Source organism: Chenopodium album, chromosome 3, assembly GCF_948465745.1.
Source record: "Chenopodium album chromosome 3, dcCheAlbu1.1, whole genome shotgun sequence".
In the NCBI taxonomy this organism is placed as follows: Eukaryota; Viridiplantae; Streptophyta; class Magnoliopsida; order Caryophyllales; family Amaranthaceae; genus Chenopodium; species Chenopodium album.
The window spans coordinates 18,734,217-18,754,915 of NC_137836.1; the positions used below are offsets into that span (position 1 = coordinate 18,734,217).

Genomic DNA, 20,699 nt, shown 5'->3' on the forward strand with positions numbered 1-20,699 from the left:
GGGTGTAACCTTCACCTCGTGAATGGTTTACAAGTTCCTAAAAAACTTGTTGGCGACTCTTTTGCTCTATCTTCTTCCCTTTTGGACGCCACCGTACTTTAGTGTATGATCATAGTGGGATTCAAGCTAGTGGGTTTAAAGCTTGAAATTTATTCCCTACAGGTACTACGCAGCGGAAATAATCATGAATCATATTCATACAGTACCTAATCTCAATATCTAATGCATAACACATAAAGAACATATAATCGTACCTTTGAAGCGTGATTCCACGTGCGATCGAACAAGAACATTGGGAGATAAAGAACCTCAAGCGTGATTCCTCTACTTTGTCCACAGGCACAGATTAAGACCTCCACTAATGCTAGTTAGTTGCAATTAAACCCTTCAATTGACCTTCTATGGAGAAGTGCGAGCAACGAACCACCATGAACTACCACGAACCACCACACGCGCCGCCAAGGTGGCCGGCCGTGAGTTAGAGAGAGGAATTAGGGTATTTGGGATTGGTTGCCTTGATGTCAAAATACACTGTGTGTGAATTATGACTGCTTACAAGCAACCCTAGGCATGGATCTTATTTATAGATCTCATCTCTAAATAAGAGCCCATGTCAAAAGCCCAAAACCTAATTCTCATCTAACTATGCTAGCCCAATCCATTTCATGATTAGTTAGTTGCTCATGAGGCCCATTAATGGGCCTCTTACTTGCTTAACCCAACACCCTTGTTGTGTGACCTCATAGGATTCATTCTAGTAGGCTTTGGACTATTTGACTAGCCCAAAGATCATTGATCATAGTCTAGCAACAGATAATGATGACCCAAAAGAACGAACTTATTATCTCCATAATAATGATCCTTGATATATCTAGTAATTGCACTTATCGAAGACACAATTCCTTCAATTATTGCACATGATTGTTGTATATATAGTATAGTACATGAGCAATGCACGATTTTTAAATCAAAATGTTAGTTTTTCGACATAGAAAATGAAAGGCCGATTAAAATTAAATTTATGTTCAAGATTATGTATTTTTTCCAAGACAACATTTCGGCTCAGCATTCAGTATTTGTGGAGTACAACAAACGATAAAAGTAATTTTTACACTATTTTGTATCTTTATCAAAAACTTTTATATTCATCCGATTACTTGAATTGAATTTAGGATAACTTGTAGACTATTTTGGGTAACTTTTATCAATAAAGCATAAATTCATTACAGGGTAGCTTTTATAATAGGTGCGCAATATTTTATTGTACATCTGGTTTTTTTAAAATGTTAGTATTGATTTCATTGACGTCAAACTAAATTATATCGATTTTATTTAATTTTCATAAAAAATAAAAACAATATTAGCCTTTCAAAATACGAAATATTTGTTTCCTTAATTATGCCACTTTAATCATATTGCTTCAAATTAGTTATTATTCTTTAACTTGACTATAAATAAAGATTGGAAAGACTTTATGGATTATTTGTAGTATTGGAAAATATATATTTATTATAAAAAATTAAATCAATATTTATGTTAGGAAATCATGAAAATCTTATGCATGTATAGAAACTTGCTTTTATTGTTTGAAGTTTAACAAAAATAACCATGCTTGAATATGTAAATAGTAATTATATAGATATATTTTATACATAAGATAAGCCAATGAAAGAGTGACATTTGTCATCCTCACATTGAGGCGCTTGTCTTTTAGTATAATAATAGATCAATTGGTCTTGTATGGACCCGGTCTACAATAAATTATTGTAGACCCAAAATTTGACACTTTCAAATAATATAATCACATTTTGGATGATATACCAATTGCCTGTTGATGTAGTGGTGATTGGGACTACACTTGGTAGGGAGGACCCGAGGGTGAACCAGGTAGAACACCAAAAAAAAAACATTTTGGATGATATAATCAATTTTTTAGATAATATAATTATCTTTTTGTGAGTCATATTTTGAATTATATAATCTCATATTAAACCATTTAATGAGATTATATAATTATCTTTAGAATGATAAAATTTAAAAATCATGTTTTAAAATGATGTAATTTACTATTTGATACTTTTTATAATGATAAATTCATTTTTTGAGTTATACATTTACATAACAACTTCAAAATGATATAATCACTTTTGTAGTAATATATATAATCACATCTCGTATGATATAATCACATTCGTATGATATATAAGAAGATTGGATCTACAATAAGTTATTGTAGACCGGGCCTATTCTAGTCTTTGTAATAATAGATGTATATATATATTTTATACATAAGATAAGCCAATGAGATAGTGACATTTGTCATCCTCACATAATATCATAATTATTTTTAAGGATAAAATTTATATTAGAAAAATAGTAACTTTTGTAATATAGAAAGATAATATGAAATATTTTGTAGTAACTTTAATTCATATTACAATAAATTTTCCTTCAAAAAAATTATTTCTTTAATGAAATTCTGCCTTAATTAGGATTTGTGAAGACTTTAAGGCCCTATCAACTTTTATCCTATAAAAAAAAAAAAAGTGTTTCTTTCTACGCACGAAAGGAAGCCGTACCTACTCATCTAAACTGCAACCATTATAAATATCTCACCTCTCTTCTTCTTCCCTTAATTACTCTTATTTTCTCTCTCTTCTTTCTTCGCTCTGCAAAAATTTTTTTTTCGTATTCAATCAACAACAACCTTTAATCTATGGCGGATCCTGCTGAATCCTCTGAGTAAGTTTCCATCATATTTCTGAATTTCGATGATTTCTATTTTTGATGTAATTCAATTGTGAAATTATGAACTTTTAATCATGTAATTTAATTGCGAAATTTTGATGATTTTGTTGAATTTTACTGATAATTGCGCAACTCAATTGTGGATTTTTGACAGTAAGGGAGCGAAAAGAGATTTTAGTACTGCGATTCTTGAGCGTAAGAAGGCTGTGAATCGTTTGGTTGTCGATGAAGCTTTGAATGATGATAATTCGGTTGTTTCTATGCACCCTGATACCATGGAAAAGCTTCAGCTTTTTCGTGGTGATACTGTTCTAATCAAGGTTGTTATTTTTTTTATTTTTTTAATTTATGCTTATATTTATTGTTGATTTTTGTTATGAATTTATGATTTCTGTTGATCTTGTGATTTTTGTACTATATACTAAGTACTATTTGATGTTCCTGGTTACTTAGGGTTTTTAGAATTGTGCGTGTTTTGAAGTCGTGTAGAATCTATATTGTTGCTAATGGTGGTGTTTCGGATTAATGCGTGATTAATGATGAGGGTTGGAGAGATTTATAGGTTTATGTATGACACTTTGATTTTATGTTATTTGGGAAGTGGGGCATCTGGGGGTGTTGTGTCCATGTTAGAAGGGATTGAAGGTGTTTTGTCGAATATTTAGGTCACCGATTAATCGATCATGGAAACTAATTACCCTTACTAAGTACAAAATAATGAATTGAAACGTATAATGTGATGGAGAACTAGATGTCTTGACTTGTTCTCTGGTAAAGCCTCTAAATTTTGGTGCTTTCTTCAGTTCATGAGAGATAAAAAATCTGGGAGTTTATCTACATTTACAGTGCTCTGTATGTGGTCCAACCTTTGTGTGATATTCCCATGAATTTGAAATTTATTCCTTCAAATTTGAAATTCATGGGAACTTCTATTTCAAATGTGAACTGAACAACCACTATGATTTTGATTTCCTACTACAAGATTTTTTTTATGTTTTTTTTTTTTTAAAATGATTTTTGAGTTCTGACTTTCATCATCTGTTTTGGTGACATTTTCTAGGGAAAGAAAAGGAAGGACACAATCTGCATTGCCCTTGCTGATGAGACATGCGAAGAACATAAGATAAGAATGAACAAGGTTGTGAGATCTAATTTAAGGGTGCGACTTGCAGATGTGATTTCTGTACACCAATGTCCTGATGTGAAATATGGGAAGCGTGTGCATATTCTTCCTATTGATGATACCATTGAGGGTGTCACTGGAAATCTATTTGATGCATACCTAAAACGTAAGTTTCCACTTTCCAGCACTAAAATTATTTATGTTACTGAAGTTTAAGCCACGTGTTTAAAATAAAATCATAAAATACCATTAAAAATGCAATATAATTATTTTCTGCACTCAATTTTTGACTCTATCCTTCTTTTAAACTAATCTTGAGTGCCTGAGCTCTTGTTTAAAAGAAGGAAAAAAAAACCTACCAGTTATCATGTAGCTACATGTTTTTTCCTGAAAAAAATGAGACACAAGAACTAGCCAAGTAGCCAAGATTGAATGTATTTTGCTCTGAAGTAGGAAATTGGAAAATCCCATGGAGAGTCTTTGAGATAATCTAAGACAAATTCTTGCAATTTAAATCTCTTATAAAGTTGCTTGTTTTTCTTTATTTGGACCTTCCCTAAAGTGAACTCATGTATCAAGGTGTAGTTGTGTAGTTGTTTTGATTGTTGTAGTTGTGTTGATTGATTTGATGCAAGCTGTGGGCTGAGGTAGCAAAGTCTTTTCTGTTTATGATTTATTTTATTTTAATTTTATAACTTTGATTTCTTTTTTGGAAGGAAATTGATATTTCCAATCACCCTTCATTTTTTCATTGGTGCCATGGCCCTATATATTTATGCCAAACCCATCGCTTAAGGCTTTACCAATGGGCACTAGATTCTACCCCTTTTCTTTACTTTTCTTAATTTATGTTCATAACTGTAAGTGAGCTAGTTAATTAGCTTTAGAGGGATTATTCTCTTGAGTGTTCTTTCAGAAAGTGTTATCTACAATTTGATTTATTCAAGAAAGCTAAGATTCATTACTTATGATCTGAAATGATCTTTATGATGTGTGCATTAATGTGCAATTAGTGTGTTATTCCCCGTAAGTAATTGAGTGGTCTAAATTAATATTTGTATGGTTTGATAAATACTTATATAAGGACAGTGGATTTATGTGGTTGTATAATTTGCTGGTCCATAAATTATGATGTTTAAACTAGCTCATCAGTTAAACAGTTTTATGATTTATATATGTTTTGCTATGGTACTTTGGGAAATAATGGTGTTGTAGTAAGGGTGGTATCGAGTGGCATCATAGATATTATGTCACACTTCATTCATTCAAATGCTCTGAAACACACATTTTGAATAATTAAAATTGAAAATTTCACATTTAGGATCTTATCCACTAAGATATGAGCAAATGGTTTCGTACACTCCCTTTGCAAGAAAAAAGCGTCATTGTATTTGGTTTAGTTTCTCTCTTGGTAACCTAATCTGAATTATGGGTTTTAAGTGGGACTCTAGTGAGAGAAAGCCAATTTTCAAGTACATGCAATTTGTGAATCACAGCTTTAGTAATGCAATATAATTGATGGTAGGGTAACATAATTATCTATAGCAAATTGTGTGATTTTTGTAATGCATGTTACAGAATTAATCACCATGATACGTCTAGTTGAAATCCTTTTTGGTACAGCCTTTGCATAATGGGTCAACCTTTATATCTAGCTATTTGTAACCATCTGCAGTGAGTTTACTTGCCATCTATTTTTGTGTGCTTTGCAGCTTATTTTCTGGAAGCTTACCGGCCAGTGAGGAAGGGAGACTATTTTCTTGTGCGAGGAGGAATGAGAAGCGTTGAATTTAAGGTTATTGAGACTGATCCTCCTGAATATTGTGTTGTTGCCCCGGATACTGAGATTTTTTGCGAGGGTGAGCCAATTAAACGAGAAGAGGAGGATAGATTAGATGAGGTTGGTTATGATGACGTGGGTGGTGTTAGGAAACAGATGGCCCAAATTAGGGAACTGGTAGAGTTGCCATTGAGACATCCACAATTGTTCAAATCTATTGGTGTCAAGCCACCAAAAGGAATTTTGCTCTATGGACCACCAGGTTCGGGAAAGACTTTGATAGCCCGAGCCGTGGCAAATGAAACTGGTGCATTCTTCTTTTGTATCAATGGGCCAGAGATCATGTCAAAATTGGCTGGGGAAAGTGAAAGCAATCTTAGGAAAGCTTTTGAGGAAGCTGAGAAGAATGCTCCATCCATCATTTTCATTGATGAAATTGATTCTATTGCTCCCAAACGAGAGAAAACCCATGGAGAAGTTGAGAGGCGTATTGTTTCCCAGCTTTTGACTCTTATGGATGGGCTTAAATCACGGGCACACGTTATTGTTATGGGTGCTACAAATCGTCCTAACAGCATTGACCCAGCACTGAGAAGGTTTGGTCGATTTGACAGAGAAATAGATATTGGTGTTCCAGATGAAATTGGGAGACTTGAGGTTCTTCGAATTCACACGAAAAACATGAAGCTTTCTGAAGATGTATGTACCTTTTCTCTAAAAATTAATATTAAAATGTCTCTGCTATAATAAACTGTTTAATTGAGTTTCTATTTGTCAAACAGGTTGATTTAGAAAAAATTTCTAAGGAAACACATGGTTATGTTGGTGCTGACCTAGCTGCCTTGTGCACTGAAGCTGCACTTCAATGTATCAGAGAAAAGATGGATGTAATTGACCTGGAAGACGAGACTATTGACGCTGAGATCCTTAATTCCATGGCTGTCACGAATGAACACTTCCATACTGCTCTTGGGCAGAGCAATCCATCTGCTCTGCGTGAAACGGTTGGGTTATGTTGTGATATCATTAGTATTAAATCCCTTTCTGTTCTTGTAGTTTTTGTTGATTATCTTTGTATTTGTTTATTGTCAGGTTGTGGAAGTTCCTAATGTCTCTTGGGATGACATTGGTGGCCTTGAAAATGTCAAAAGGGAACTTCAAGAGGTGCTTCTATTTGCCTTCAATTGCTTTTCACTTTTCTTTATCTTCTATACTGTAGACTGAACACATGATGTATTCCTGATGTAGACTGTTCAATATCCTGTGGAGCATCCTGAGAAATTCGAGAAATTTGGAATGTCTCCTTCCAAGGGAGTTCTTTTCTACGGGCCTCCTGGATGTGGAAAGACTTTGCTGGCAAAGGCTATTGCTAATGAATGTCAGGCTAACTTCATCAGTGTGAAAGGGCCTGAATTGCTAACAATGTGGTTTGGAGAGAGTGAAGCTAATGTCAGAGAGATTTTTGACAAGGCCCGCGGATCAGCTCCATGTGTTCTATTCTTTGATGAGCTTGACTCAATTGCAACTCAGGTGCGCACATATACTTTTTTTTTTTTTTTTTTGACGTCTGTATTTTAATTTTTTTTTTTTGTTATTGATGGGATATAGACATATATTATCTTCTTTTATGTCAAATGGTCAAGTTTTTTTTTTTTTTTTTTTTTTTAAGTTGTGGCTTTTAAGAATTTAAGTGGTTTAATTCACTCCCCTTTCAAAAGGTTTGGCATTTGCATAGAATTTATCCTGTGATGCTATTGTCCATACTGGGAGCTTTCAGCTTGTTCTGTTAGTTCTGCCAAAAATTTTAATGGAGAAATTTGAAAACACCATTGGGAAAGGGAAAGTTTTGAAGGCACACTTGTGTCTTTTTTTAAAGAGTTTCTCTTACCTAAACCTTTTATATTTTGCAGTTATACATTGATTTGAACTCTGCTTTGATGAGCTAGTTGTTAATAATCTTAAGACATTAGTTGTTCTAGGTTTACATTTATTTATTTACTTGGGAAGTTTTAATGTGGTGGCGTCATGGTAATTGAAAATTCTACTGGGTGGGTTTTTTTTTAAAAAAAATTATTTAATTGTTTTCTCAAGTGACCCAGTGATAATGCATATTCCAATACTAGTCCTTATGTGCTGATATATAGACTTTATGGCTGATCCAACAATTTAATGACTACTTTCTAAACTTAATCTTAGATTTACTAACCTATCCCTAGTTAACACCCATCTTGACCAAACTGGTGGTGGTTGTTGCTTTTACTGTTGTTGTGCCAGTCTTGAAATGGTGGTGGTTTCCTCCACATTGAGTGGGCTTGATATCTTGGATCTCCAAGGTTGAAATCCAAAATTTTTGAGTGTTTTTAAGTGGGTAAAAGCCAAAGATTCAAACTTTTAATTACAATATTTGGGATTTAGAAGATGGGTTAACCATTTAAGGAGAATAGGTGGGTGTGGATAAACAATAGAAGAGGTTGGAAAAGAGAGAGCATATATAAGTGTGTTCTATTCACTTGATTTTCACTTACCTAAACTTATTAAACCTTATTAAAACTTATTTTAGTTGTAATTTGTACTTGGGTAACCATTATTAGAACTTAATTTCCTTTAATTGAACTTATGTGAACTTATCACACCCGAAATAAGTGAAAATAAGCAGACTTCTTAGTGCCACTTTACAAGCAAAAAGGTGAGATTTATTTCTAAAACTGAACCTGGGAGGCTTAGTTGAACATTAAAATAATAAAATAAAAACTCAACCCCGTATTAGAAAAGCAGATTAAATTGATATTCACATCCAGGGGAAAAAAATTGTTTCTATTTTTTTAATTTTCAAGAGAACTAGACTGTGAGTGAAGGAATATCTACCTTGTAATCTGACTTAGAGGCAAGAGATGGTTATGAGAAGAGAGAGAAAGTGAAGAAGATGAAGAAGGTAAAGACTAAAGATAGAGATATCAGATATGGGTCGCACTGTGTTGGGGCATGGTGGAGGAGAAAAGAACACTTCAAAATCAACCCAGGAGAGTGTGGGTTGTTTATTGGTTAGATTAGATAGGAGGGTTGGTTATTAAATTCATTTATTTAAGCATTGGTTAGCCATAAAACAGAAATTAAGGGTACACTAAAATCAGTATACAATTTAAATTCTTCTCTTTTTTTTTGGTTGGGGTGGGGGTTGTGGGGGGTGGATGCTGGAACTTCAATGTCTGAAATTCTGAATTGCATTATATCATTTCTGTAATTTAACACTTTAAATCCTAATTTATTCCTGCTTCAGTAATTTTCTGGATGAGTTTGCCCCATGGATCACATCAACCTCTTACGTTACATCTTTTTTTCAAGGCCTTTTTTTTTTATAAGTAATTAGTATTTTGTTGGGGTGGGGGTTGGGGGTGGATGCTGGAACTTCAATGTCTGAATTGCATTATGCATTTCATTTCTGTAATTTAACACTTTAAATCCTAATTTATTCCTGCTTCAGTAATTTTCTGGATGAGTTTGCCCCCATGGATCACATCAACCTCTCACATTACATCTTTTTTTCAAGGCATTTTTTTTGTCAGTAATTAGTATTTTGTTGTAGTTTCATTTTATAGTCAATCTGGCTGATTCAACTGTGTTCTGTGGTTGTGTTTTTGCAGAGGGGAAGCAGTTCAGGTGATGCAGGTGGTGCCGCTGACAGGGTTTTGAATCAACTTTTGACTGAAATGGATGGCATGTCTGCCAAAAAAACTGTTTTCATCATTGGAGCCACCAATAGACCTGATATTATTGATCCAGCGCTTCTGAGACCTGGTCGTCTTGATCAACTAATATATATTCCTCTTCCAGATGAGGAATCTCGTTATTCGATTTTTAAGGCTGCATTGAGGAAGTCGCCTATTGCTAAAGATGTTGATATTAGAGCGCTTGCCAAGTACACTCAGGGCTTCAGTGGGGCAGATATAACTGAAATATGTCAGCGAGCTTGCAAATATGCCATCAGAGAGAACATTGAGAAGGCAAGTATTTTGATGCGTGTGATATTTTGAATTTTAATTCTTTTATCTGTGTTCCTGCAATTTTAAGTTATCAGAATTTGATGCCTGTGTGACGTGAAAATTTAACTGTTCTTATTCACCTATACAATTTTAAGCTATCAGAATTAGAGAGATGTTTGAAAACTAACCTTCTTTGGAGTTCTTTCTGTTCTCTAGACTATTTTTTTCTTTTTATTAACTGTCTTTGTTGAATTCCAGGACATTGAAAGAGAGAGAAGGAGAAAAGATAACCCTGAGGCTATGGAGGAGGATGTGGATGATGAAGTTGCTGAAATCAAGGCTGCGCATTTTGAGGAATCCATGAAATTTGCCCGGAGAAGTGTCAGCGATGCTGATATCCGTAAGTATCAGGCATTTGCTCAGACCTTACAGCAATCTAGAGGTTTTGGTACAGAGTTCCGTTTCGCCAATACCACTTCTGGGACTACTGGTACAGATGCATTTGCTGCTTCTGCTGGTGGAGTTGATGAAGATGATCTCTACAATTAGGTTCTCTTTGGCATTTTGTTTTTTAATCCTACCAGTTTTATGTCAGAGGACATGTATAACTTGGTTGCTTCTTTGTAAGAATTTGTTGCTCTTAAGTTGATCCCGTTTTGACCGACTTGTAGATTTCTAATTAGTCTGGATTTGGTTGACGGGAGCAGTTAATGTGAATCCTCTAAGACTTGTTAGCATGCACTACGTAAATGACAAGTTACTTTTCCTTTTCCCGTCACTCTATTTGTTGTTTGCTTGATTTTTAATCTCACTGCGGTCTGTAAAGACCACTAGTGTAATAACTCCGAGTACTATAGGTCTTGATTCTCGCTAGATTAATGAAAAAAATTGTAGAAAATCTTGGACCTGGTCCACAATAATATTATTGTAGACCTAAGGTTTATACACATGTAATTGACATTATATAACATAGTGACCCCTAATTTTACTATAGTATTCTTTTTAAAAACTTGTGTGACCCTAATGTTATTATGAATTTTAAGTACAACATTATGTTGTATAGTGATCTAATTTTAACATAAGCTCTTATAGCTTTATGATGTCACACTGACTTTTATTTAAACATAATAACTTTTATTTTAATATAGTGACTTTTTTTTTTTATTATTAATAAAACAATCATATTATCTCTAATGTTAGTGGTCTACAATAAATTAGTGTAATCCAGATTCATTTAAAATTTCTTACAAGTATTATACTCCATATCCATTGCACAACTAGTTGTAAATGCTTTTGGTTCTCCTCTAATGATATGCTTAAGGCATGTTGTGGCCTTTATTACCTTTCTTCCATTAAGGTTTGAGGTAAAAAGATTAAACCAATACCTCAAGGAGGAAAGGTGGCAGAGGAACCAAGGGCTCGTTCTACCCTTTCACTTGTTTGAGCTTATTTCAACTTATTTGAACTTATAATTACATATCTCTAGTTGAAAATTTAACTAGATATAAGTCCTTAGAACAACAATAATAACAATATTAATAATAGTAGCATTAATAATAACAATATTAATAATAGTAACAAATAACAATAATAATAATAACAAAAACAAGGAAAATTTGAAAATTACCACAAACTATTGTTCATGTTCAAGTAATTACCACCTCAAGTTTTTTTTATTTTGTACATTACCACCTACTTTTCTTAAAAATATGAAGAAAAAAAATCATCCAACTCTTTTCCCAAACCCCCCTAACTATGGGCTTCATTACCAAATGTACCTATCTTTTCCCTCAATTCTCACCTATTTTTTTTCTTCTTCTTCTTCCTCTCTCTTCCTCTTTGTCTAATTTTAAAATCAATTAGGTGTTATTTAGGGTTTTAATTTGCTAATTGTTGTTCAAGCCAAATGACAATGCAAAATCGAGGGCATAATCATATTATAGAGAGTTTTGTTTAATTAGGGTTTATAAAATCAATTTGTGGTTTTTTCAATTGAAATTAGGGTTTATAAATTAAATTTGGGGAGTTGATTCTAGGGTTAATTAGTTGCAAATTAAATTTGGTTTATTAGGAAGAAAAGGGAAGAAAAAAGGTGAAAATCAAAGGAAGAGAGAAGAAAAATTGGTAGTGGCATGGGTCCGCTGTGATATCATTTAGGAGGGTTCGAGAAAAGAGATGGGAGTGTTTTTAAGAAATGTAGGTGGTAATGTACAATATAAAAAACTTGAGGTGGTAATTTCTTAAACATGAACAATAGTTGATGGTATTTTTCAATATTTCCTAAAAACAATAAGAACAATAATAATAATAATAATAACAAAGAACCCACCGCTTCCCACTCTCTCCCCCGGGTTCTCTGTAACCCACCGCTTCCTACCGCTCGGGCCTGCTCACTAACGAACTGGGTTAGCTAGGCATCTCCACTTCTGGTTCGCCAATGAGCCTTAACCCTCCTCTCGTTCTTGGTCGTTGGGTTATTCCTTTTGTCGGCAACCCCGAGTTTTTCTAGGTTTTTTATTCTCTTTTTCTTTGTTTGTTTACTGTCGTTGACTTTTCCCCTTCAGTTCTTGTTTTTCCTTTAATTAGGTTGCATTGATTAGATGTTGGTGTTTAGTTTCTGTTCTTTTTAATACCCCTGTTTTTTTTTTGTTTGTTTAAATATTTTTAATTCCCTTGTATATATGTTCTGATTTTCTTTTTCTATTCATGGGTTAATTATTATCTCCTTTTTTTTTGTTTTCTAAATACTCCCCCCGTTACGAATTACTCGTAACAATTACTAAAAATGGCCAGTACACATTACTTGCAACAAACTTATTTTTTTTCCTTTTATGGTAGGTTTTTTTGTGTGATTTTACAACATTACCCCCACGTTTTTTTTAACACCCTAATTAAATTACTAATTTTATCTTATTAACTTAAGCATTATCATAAATTAACTTAATCATTTCCTTCAAAATAAATTCCCCTTCCATCTAAATTCATCATCACCTTCTTTATCAACCACCACCACCAATCTCCTATCTCTTCATCACCAAGAATTTCTCTGTCGTTGTTTATTAACCACCACCACCACCAATCTCCCATATTTGGTTTATCAACCACTACCGCCGCCGCCGGTATCCTATCTCTTTTTATCAAGTCACTACCGCAGCCCCGTTGCTTGTGGCTGCCACCATTTTCTCTCTCTTCCTTTTCTTGTTGTTTTGTCATTGCCGGTGAAGCTTAACTTGAAGGTTTTATGGTCAAATTTTACCATGAAAACTCTAGATCTAGAGTTTTATGGTTAAATTTGACCAATTAAAGCTTTAATTGATGAATTAGTTTGTGATTTACATCTGTTTGGGTCATATATTTAGAGTTGCATTTTTCTTAGGGGATGGAGTTTTGGGCTCTCTTAGTTCGTGGATTGTGGTTTGCTAGGTTGTGGGCGAAATTGGGGTTGTGGGTTTTGTGGGTCGAAATCCGGGTATGGGCGAAATCAAGGTTGTCGAATTTTCTGGGTTGTGGGCGAAATCGGGGTTGTCGAATTTTCTGGGTTGTGGGAAAAATCAGGGTTAGGGTGGTGGTACAACTAGGTGGTGGTGCAAAATCGGGGTTGTGGTTGTCGAATTTTGTGGGTTGTGGGCGAAATTTGGTGCTAGATGGTGGTGCTTCTAGGTGGTGGTGGTGGTACTACTAGGTGGTGGTGGAGGACTGGTGGTGCTGCTGCTAGGTGCTAGGTGGTAGTGTTTGATTTTTTTTTTTAATTTTTTTGTGTTGGATTAATACTAAACATATGCCCTTATTTTTTGTTAATTACACTTACCATCTTTTGCCTAGGAGTCCGCAAACTCCCTCTTTGTTGCGAGTAACTCGTAACGGAGGGAGTACCTTGATAAGTTTTGTCTCTTTTCAGGATTTTCTTTTACTTGGGTTGATTTGCCTCTTTGTAAAGAGTTGTTACTGCAGTTTTATTTTGTTATGTTATAGTGGTTCTTCTTTCTTTTGGTTTGTAGAAGCCGTTGAATGGGTGTGCTTGGTGGAGTTTCCTCCTACTTGGGTAGTTGTGGTGTATGTTTTTTCTGTTCTGTTTTTTAATTTATTTTTTATATATTTTTTTGCTCTTAGTTTAGAATTTTGAGTCTGATTATATAGTTATTTCCAGCCTTTAGTTCTTTTCATCTTCCCGGTGATTTCAATGATGACAGTATTTTTCACCTTCATTCCTCTATGGATAATCCTGGTGATGTTGTTGTTTGTTCCTCGGAGTTCAGGGAGCACGAGAACTCCTTATTTAAGGTTGTCTAGTTTAAACTTGCCTTTTCTAAGAATGAGTTGGTTAGTAAATTGTTGTGTTTTACTATGCTGTGTTCTGTGGAAGCTTTTCTTCGTTTCGATCTTTGGCATTTGCCTTACGTCTCAATCTTGCGGCTTATGCTGTAAAACTTCATATTTGTAGTATATTTTTAAATATTTCCTCCGTTTCTTTTTAGTTGCTACACTTCTCTATTTTGGAAATTTTTAATTTGTTGCAACATTTTCCATTTTTGACATTTTTTTCTTTCTATCTTTCTCCTACCCACATGGGTCCATCTTATTTTTCTCTCTATCTCTCTCCTCTTAAAAAACTGTCCAGGAGACCGTGAAAATAAAAGTGTAGCAACTAAAAAAACGGAGGAAGAATATAAATTATTTATTTTATTCAGTATTATAAATTAAAAAATTCATTTTATTTTGGAAAAATTAGAAAAAAAATCCCAACTTTCATCAATTTTGGTACAATAATCCCAACTTTGGATTATTCTGGAATAATCCGAACTTTGGGGTTTTTTTTTTCTTCAGTCCTTATGACCGGTTACCTGTTGAGAAGGTTATTTTTTTTTTTTTATGTTTTTTAAAAGCCACGTGTCAGTACATGATTAGTCCAAAATAAAAAAAATTAAAAAAAAACTTTGAAAATAAAAAAAAAAACCATAATTCCTCCTAAACCACCAGCTTTGGGTGGGGGGCTGGTGGTTTTGAGGGAGGGAAGTTTTTTTTTTTCTTTTTTATTTTAATGGAAAAATTAGAAAAAATAATCCCAACTTTCATCAATTTTTGCACAATAATCCCAACTTTGGATTATTCTGGAATAATCCCAACTTTGGGGGTTATTTACTTTCTTCAATCCCAAACCGGTCAATGAAAGTCAATGACCTATTATATCAGGTCACTTGACACGTGTCAATTCCTGATTGGTCCAAAAAAAAAAAAAAAAAAAAAACCAGCCACTTCCCTCACGGCCCCACCCTTGCTGCCCATCCCTCCACCACTCCTTCGCTAGACCACCGCCCTCTACCCATCCCTAGCGTCGCCAGTTTCCCCTATCCCTGAAACCCCTCTCATTCCCCCACACAACCACCAAGAAAACCCCTCTTCGACTCTCAAAAACCCCAAATCGCCACCCTAGCTAACTCGCAATCGCATCACACAGCAGCACGCCACCGCCAGCCAACTCGCAACCGCAAAAATCGCCACCAATTAGTCCTAGGTGGGGGTTAGGGTGGCTTCCCGTTTTTGTTTAGGTGGTTTTAGGGTATGGAAGGCCAAGGGGGCTGCGGTTTCGAAAGATTGAAAGGGGGTTGTGGTATACCGTCGTGGGGGAAAGAGGGGGTGGGGGAAGCGACGTCGTAACGGCCGGCGTCAAGCTTCAGAGATAGGGTGGCCGGCGTCAGTCAGGGTTTGGGTTTGGTTGGTGTGAGAAGGGGAGGGGGGAGTTTTTACGGGATGGGGGAAGGGAGAGGGAGAGGGTTTCGTGGGTGGGGGAAGGGAGGGGGAGGGGTTTCGACGGGTGGGGAGTGGTAATCGGGGGGTGGGGCGGTTTTCCGGCTGCGTGGGGGGTGTTTTCGGGTGTGGGCTGGTGAAAAGGGTGGGGGAGGGGCTGGTGGAGTGGGTGGTTTGGGTGGGGGGCTGGTGGGTTAAGGGGGAAGGGGCGGGTGGGTTTATGTTTTTTTTTTTTTTATTTAAATTTTCAATTTTTTTTTTATTTTGGACTAATCATGTGCTGACACGTGGCTTTTAAAAATCATAAAAAAAAAAATTAACCTTCTCAACAGGTAACCGGTCATAAGGACTGAAGAAAAAGAATACCCCCCAAAGTTCGGATTATTTCAGAATAATCCAAAGTTGGGATTATTGTACCAAAATTGAAGAAAGTTGGGATTATTTTTTCTAATTTTTCCTTTTATAATTTTTTAGTTTTTTGTTTTTTTTTTAAAAAAAAAAAATTAGACCAATCAGGACTTGACACGTGTCAAGTGACCTAATATAATGGGTTATTGACTTTTGTTGACCGGTTTGGGATTGAAGAAAAAGAAGACCCCCTAAAGTTCGGATTATTCCAGATTAATCCAAAGTTGGGATTATTGTATCAAAATTGATGAAAGTTGGGATTATTTTTTTTCTAATTTTTCCTTTTATTTTAAAGAAACAATTATTTAAATATTATGCAAGTGTGTATAAAATAATATGAGTCATTGATTGAGACAATAAAAGTGTTTTGAATTGGGTCATCATATAAATTGTTTGATCAACTTGTTGGGAATTTAAGAACACTTAAGAGCCCAACAATTTGGCCTAAGGGAGAAGTTAAGGGAAAGTATGTTTAGCAATGACGTTTTGGTAATTAAGTGTTTTTTGTTTTATAAGGGGAATATAAATATGTTAAAACCCCAAGAATTTTACACTCTAAAATCATATTGTCAAATTTCATTAAAAAAAAGTTTTCCTCCTATTTTCTCTCACCTTTTCCCTCTCTTTTTCTTCCACTTTCCCATGCCTCTCTCTATCTCTCTCTCTCTCTCTCTTTTTTCTTCCTTCACACCGGCGCCACCAGCGGACCGCTGGCGACCACCAGCCGGCCATCGTCCCTCTTTTTTCTCTCTATCTCCTCATGGTTTAGTAGTATATAAAAAAACTGTTTTTTTTTTCTCCTAATTTAATTCTAGTTGTTTTTATTAATTTAAAGCATATTTTTTTTTTATTATGTTTGGTATTGATTTTGGGTATTTGATGTTGTTAAATTATTCCTATAATTTTTAGGTTTTAATTTAATTAAAAACCCCAACTTATAAACCCTAGAATTTAAGAATTTAATGTAGGTTAGGGTTTGATCGTAGGTTGTTGTGATTGTAAAATTAATGGTTTAAACATGTTTCTAATGAGTATTAAGCCCTGACATTAATGCTGGAGTTTAATTATACACACTAATTTTAAAATATTGTGTTAGGGTTTGATTAACCATAAAAGGGAAAAAGGTTTTAATGATTTAAATCTGATTTCTTAGTCTATTAGTGATTTTTTACATTAAATAAGTATGCTGGAATTATATTTAATTTATAGAAATTAAGTCTGTTTGAAAGGATTTAAAGTACCCACTTACAGTAAAGGTTTTTATGGCTTTTATATCATTAAATCGGGTTAACTAGTAAGGTTTAAGTGTATTATAGTTGCTGGAAATTTGTGAGAATAGTGGATAAATTATAGTTATGTATTCTTATTTGTTCCAGCTTTGAAATAGGTGATTTCTAGCGAGTGTGGCCAAGTTTAGGCACTATTATTCAAGCTACGTATGCGCATAAGATTAATTGTGTATGCGTAGTATCATGCTAGGAATGCAAAGTGTGCTCAAGTGACGAATTAGTAGCATGTTTGGTTGATTATATGCTTGAATTTGATGATGGTTGATCAAGAATTATTATGCAAGCATGTGACTATGTTATTTGAGGCATGATACAAGTTAAATATGTATGAATCATGGAAGTATATTTTATTTCCAAGTATCAAGGAAGCATGAATTCAATAAGCAAGGCTTATGTATGTTTAGAAGAGCTAAAGTTAGAATTATCAAGCATGATTCATGATTTTATTTCTCACCCCTTTATTATTGGTGTTGAGTCAAGAAGCTAGTTTGATTATTTACTCACTCATGTAAGTTGAGCTTGAGTCAAGGAAGTTTAGTAGTGCATTTTACGCACCAAGGTAGTAATCGTGCAATTTTGTGCACAAAACTAGACAAGAAACCTTAATTAAAATAAATATTACTCCCTCCGTCCCTTAATACATAGCCTCTCTTGATTTTTGCGTAGGAATTAAGAAAGTTGTAAATTCCTAAAACTAATGATTAAAAGTACATATATGCGTGTGGGGTTCGAGAGAGATAGAGAGAAAGAAAAAGTACTTAAGAGTAATTGAAGAGATAGAGAGAGAAATTGTTGGGAATTGAAGTTAAAAATACAAAAAAAATAAAGGAAAAAAGATGACAACTCATCAAAAAGAGGGTAATAATGTCAAAAAATACAACCTTTAAATAGAAAGAGGCATTGTATTTTGGTTTACCAAAAAAGGAAATGAGGCTTTGTATTAAGGAACGGAGGGGGTATGTGCTCACTAATTAATTCAAGAATTAAATGGAAGCATGTGTTGATTGTTGTTGTGTTTATTCTTGATTGACTGGTTGGAGTCACCACAAGTTAAATTGGTAAATCACGTAAAGTGTAAGAGGATACACACCAAAATTTCTTGGAATGTATATACGGGTATACACCTAGAGTATGAACATATGGGGGGTTATAGGGATTTATATTTAATTATAGTTTTTACAGGAGTACAAGACGTTGTGCTTTTTTTTATTATTATTATCGCGCTGGAAATCCATCACAAGGTGACATAGTAGGTTCCAATTGGGGTAACTCCCTAATTGAAAGCTCAATATTCAAATGGGCTATATTCAAGGGAGGAAACTCGTTCGATGCGTAATCTAAAATAATTATATAATAATTAATGTTGTTAGTATGAGTCAAAGGTAAGTTGACTTGTGATTGTATGGCGAGCATGTTTTAAATAATTTATTGATGTTAGGATATTTATATTAGTGTGGTACATATGTACTCGATTTTGCTGATTCTTACTTTGCTGTTTTTGTTTGGATTTCCTTTGGATTGACCCTACTATGACTCATTTATATGGTGAGTAGAGGGATTGAAATAAAGAGAAAGTGACAGATATTTGAAGCATGAAGAGCATAGAGGGAATGAGTGTAGAGAGTTACTTGTTATGCTTTCTTAGTATTATTTTTTGAATTACTAGTATATTTATTATGGACTAACATTGTTAATTTGGTTTTAAAGTTGGTTTTTAAAAGGGCCATGTTTGGATTGGTTCCAACTTGCATTGTGAACATTTAATTTTACTTTCATTTTGAGGTTGTGAACTCAAGTTTTATTTTGAAAGTTGGTTTTAATTTTTAGTCTTCCGCTATGTGACTTTGAAAAATAGTCTTAGCCATTATCACGGTGGCGGTAATATATTGGTTATTTCCTAAAAAGGATTGATTTAGTGTAAAAACAGTATTTTAAAAGGAGGAAATTTCCAAAGTACTACATATGCTTTGAAGCTTCTTAATTATTCTGTTGTTGTTAAGCTTTGTTCCTTCGTGTTAGAGTTTGATTGTTGTCATGTTAAGGCTCTTTATAGGAAGGCCTCTACGTATCAAGAACTAGGCAAGCTTCATTATGTCAGAAAGGATCTGATAAAGGCTACTAAAGGTGATCCTAATAATACAGAGGTGGTAACAAAATTAATGTTGAGGGTTTGCTACAACAGGATGTGTCTTTAGTCGATCAGAAACAAAAGGGTAAGATGGTCCAATCTGTTACCCAAGTTAAGTCGACTTTCAATTCCAAATCTTCGATGGCAATATAATTGGTTTTTAGGTCAAAAGGGATTGTTGTTTTGCGGATATGGCTACACCGATTGCTGATCTTCAATGTAGTGTGTTAAGTTCATCAGTTGTTTCGGAGTCAATATTATTGCCTAGTTTGTCTGGCGGAGATAAAGATTTTAATCTCTCTATCACCATCGATTTTAGAGAGTGTTAATATGGAATGTGATTTCCAATTAAATTTTGTTGGTAATGACAGGATTTCAGAGAGTGTTGATATAGAATGTGATCTCTAATCAGTTTTTATTGGTAATGATAGTAATTGTAAGTCTTAACCACCTTTTCGTCAAGAAGCTGAAGTCCCTCGTATTCATGAGTTTGTAACTCGAAATGGTTCGAGTTCATCCCTTTGACTTTCTTCCTCAAATTTTCTGTAGGTTAAGCAAGGTAATATCATTCATTTATACCATTCTAAATCCATGTCCTTAATGTCTATTTGGGTTTGTAGACACCCAAATGTGTCTCCCCAAAACCAAACCCAATGATGAATACCTTTCACGTCATTTGATTATCGAACAAAGTGAAAGTGTGAAAAGTCTAGTGAGGTGGATGTTTTTATTAAAATATCTCTCTTTCTGTTTTAAAAAATGTTTCTTCTTTCACTATATTTATGAAAATAGCCAGTCCAATTTGGTTTGGTCCATGATAAGGGTCCAATAATAATGTAGTTGGATTGGGCTCAAAAAGAGCTTTCCAACGATATATTATAAGCCCAATTCCGATGAATAAAGAGGAAGTTATGGATTAAATTAGATTTGGCCCAAAATGATTTTACATGTGGCCCAATGATCTAGAGGAAGGTCTATTAATGATTATTCCTAAAGTTGTTAGGATTGATTTTCATCTTCTAGAATAATCTAGAAGGTTCTTTTAAATGCTAATGAGATTAAGAATGATAATTATATTTTAAAGAGATTTATTTTGAATAAAATATGTGATTTGACACGAATATGATTATAATCTGCTTAACACGGAATTAGCTGCTTAATCGTATTAAGAAGAAGATTCCGCGTACAAAGCGCGTTTTAATTTTGACTTAGCGCGAGACGAAAAAGTTGTCGCCTAGCGCTGATAGCTGTCGCCTGGCGTTGCTCCCGTCGTCTGGCGCTAACTCTTGTCATTGGCGACAGGAGGTATTTTATTCTGAATATGACTTGATTTGTTTCCGAGCTATTTTTTCTATAAGTAGGGGTCGTATCTCCCCGTTTTTCATTCATTCACAATCATCATTCACAACCATCATCTCTCTCTATTTTCTCTTTCTCTCTCTAAAAGCTAGAAGCTTTATTTCTCTCTCTATTCTTTTTCTAAACCTTCCCTCTCACA

General features: G+C 34.4%; 1 protein-coding gene and 1 long non-coding RNA gene across 2 annotated transcripts; both read left to right on the forward strand.

The window, feature by feature from the left end:
• Positions 1–2,588: 2,588 nt before the first annotated feature.
• Positions 2,589–10,409, forward strand: LOC145623881 (cell division cycle protein 48 homolog). Its single transcript, XM_081676780.1, has 9 exons — positions 2,589–2,742; positions 2,903–3,068; positions 3,809–4,037; positions 5,584–6,350; positions 6,434–6,655; positions 6,744–6,815; positions 6,900–7,181; positions 9,293–9,652; positions 9,890–10,409. The coding sequence occupies exons 1-9, from the start codon at positions 2,717–2,719 to the stop codon at positions 10,178–10,180; spliced, it is 2,415 nt and encodes an 804-aa protein (XP_081532906.1). The 5' UTR covers positions 2,589–2,716; the 3' UTR covers positions 10,181–10,409.
• A 711-nt stretch (positions 10,410–11,120) lies between these two features.
• Positions 11,121–18,905, forward strand: LOC145612317 (uncharacterized). The gene is made up of 2 exons (XR_014106574.1): positions 11,121–12,140; positions 18,627–18,905. It is a non-coding gene; the product is annotated as an uncharacterized LOC145612317 (long non-coding RNA).
• Positions 18,906–20,699: the final 1,794 nt, after the last annotated feature.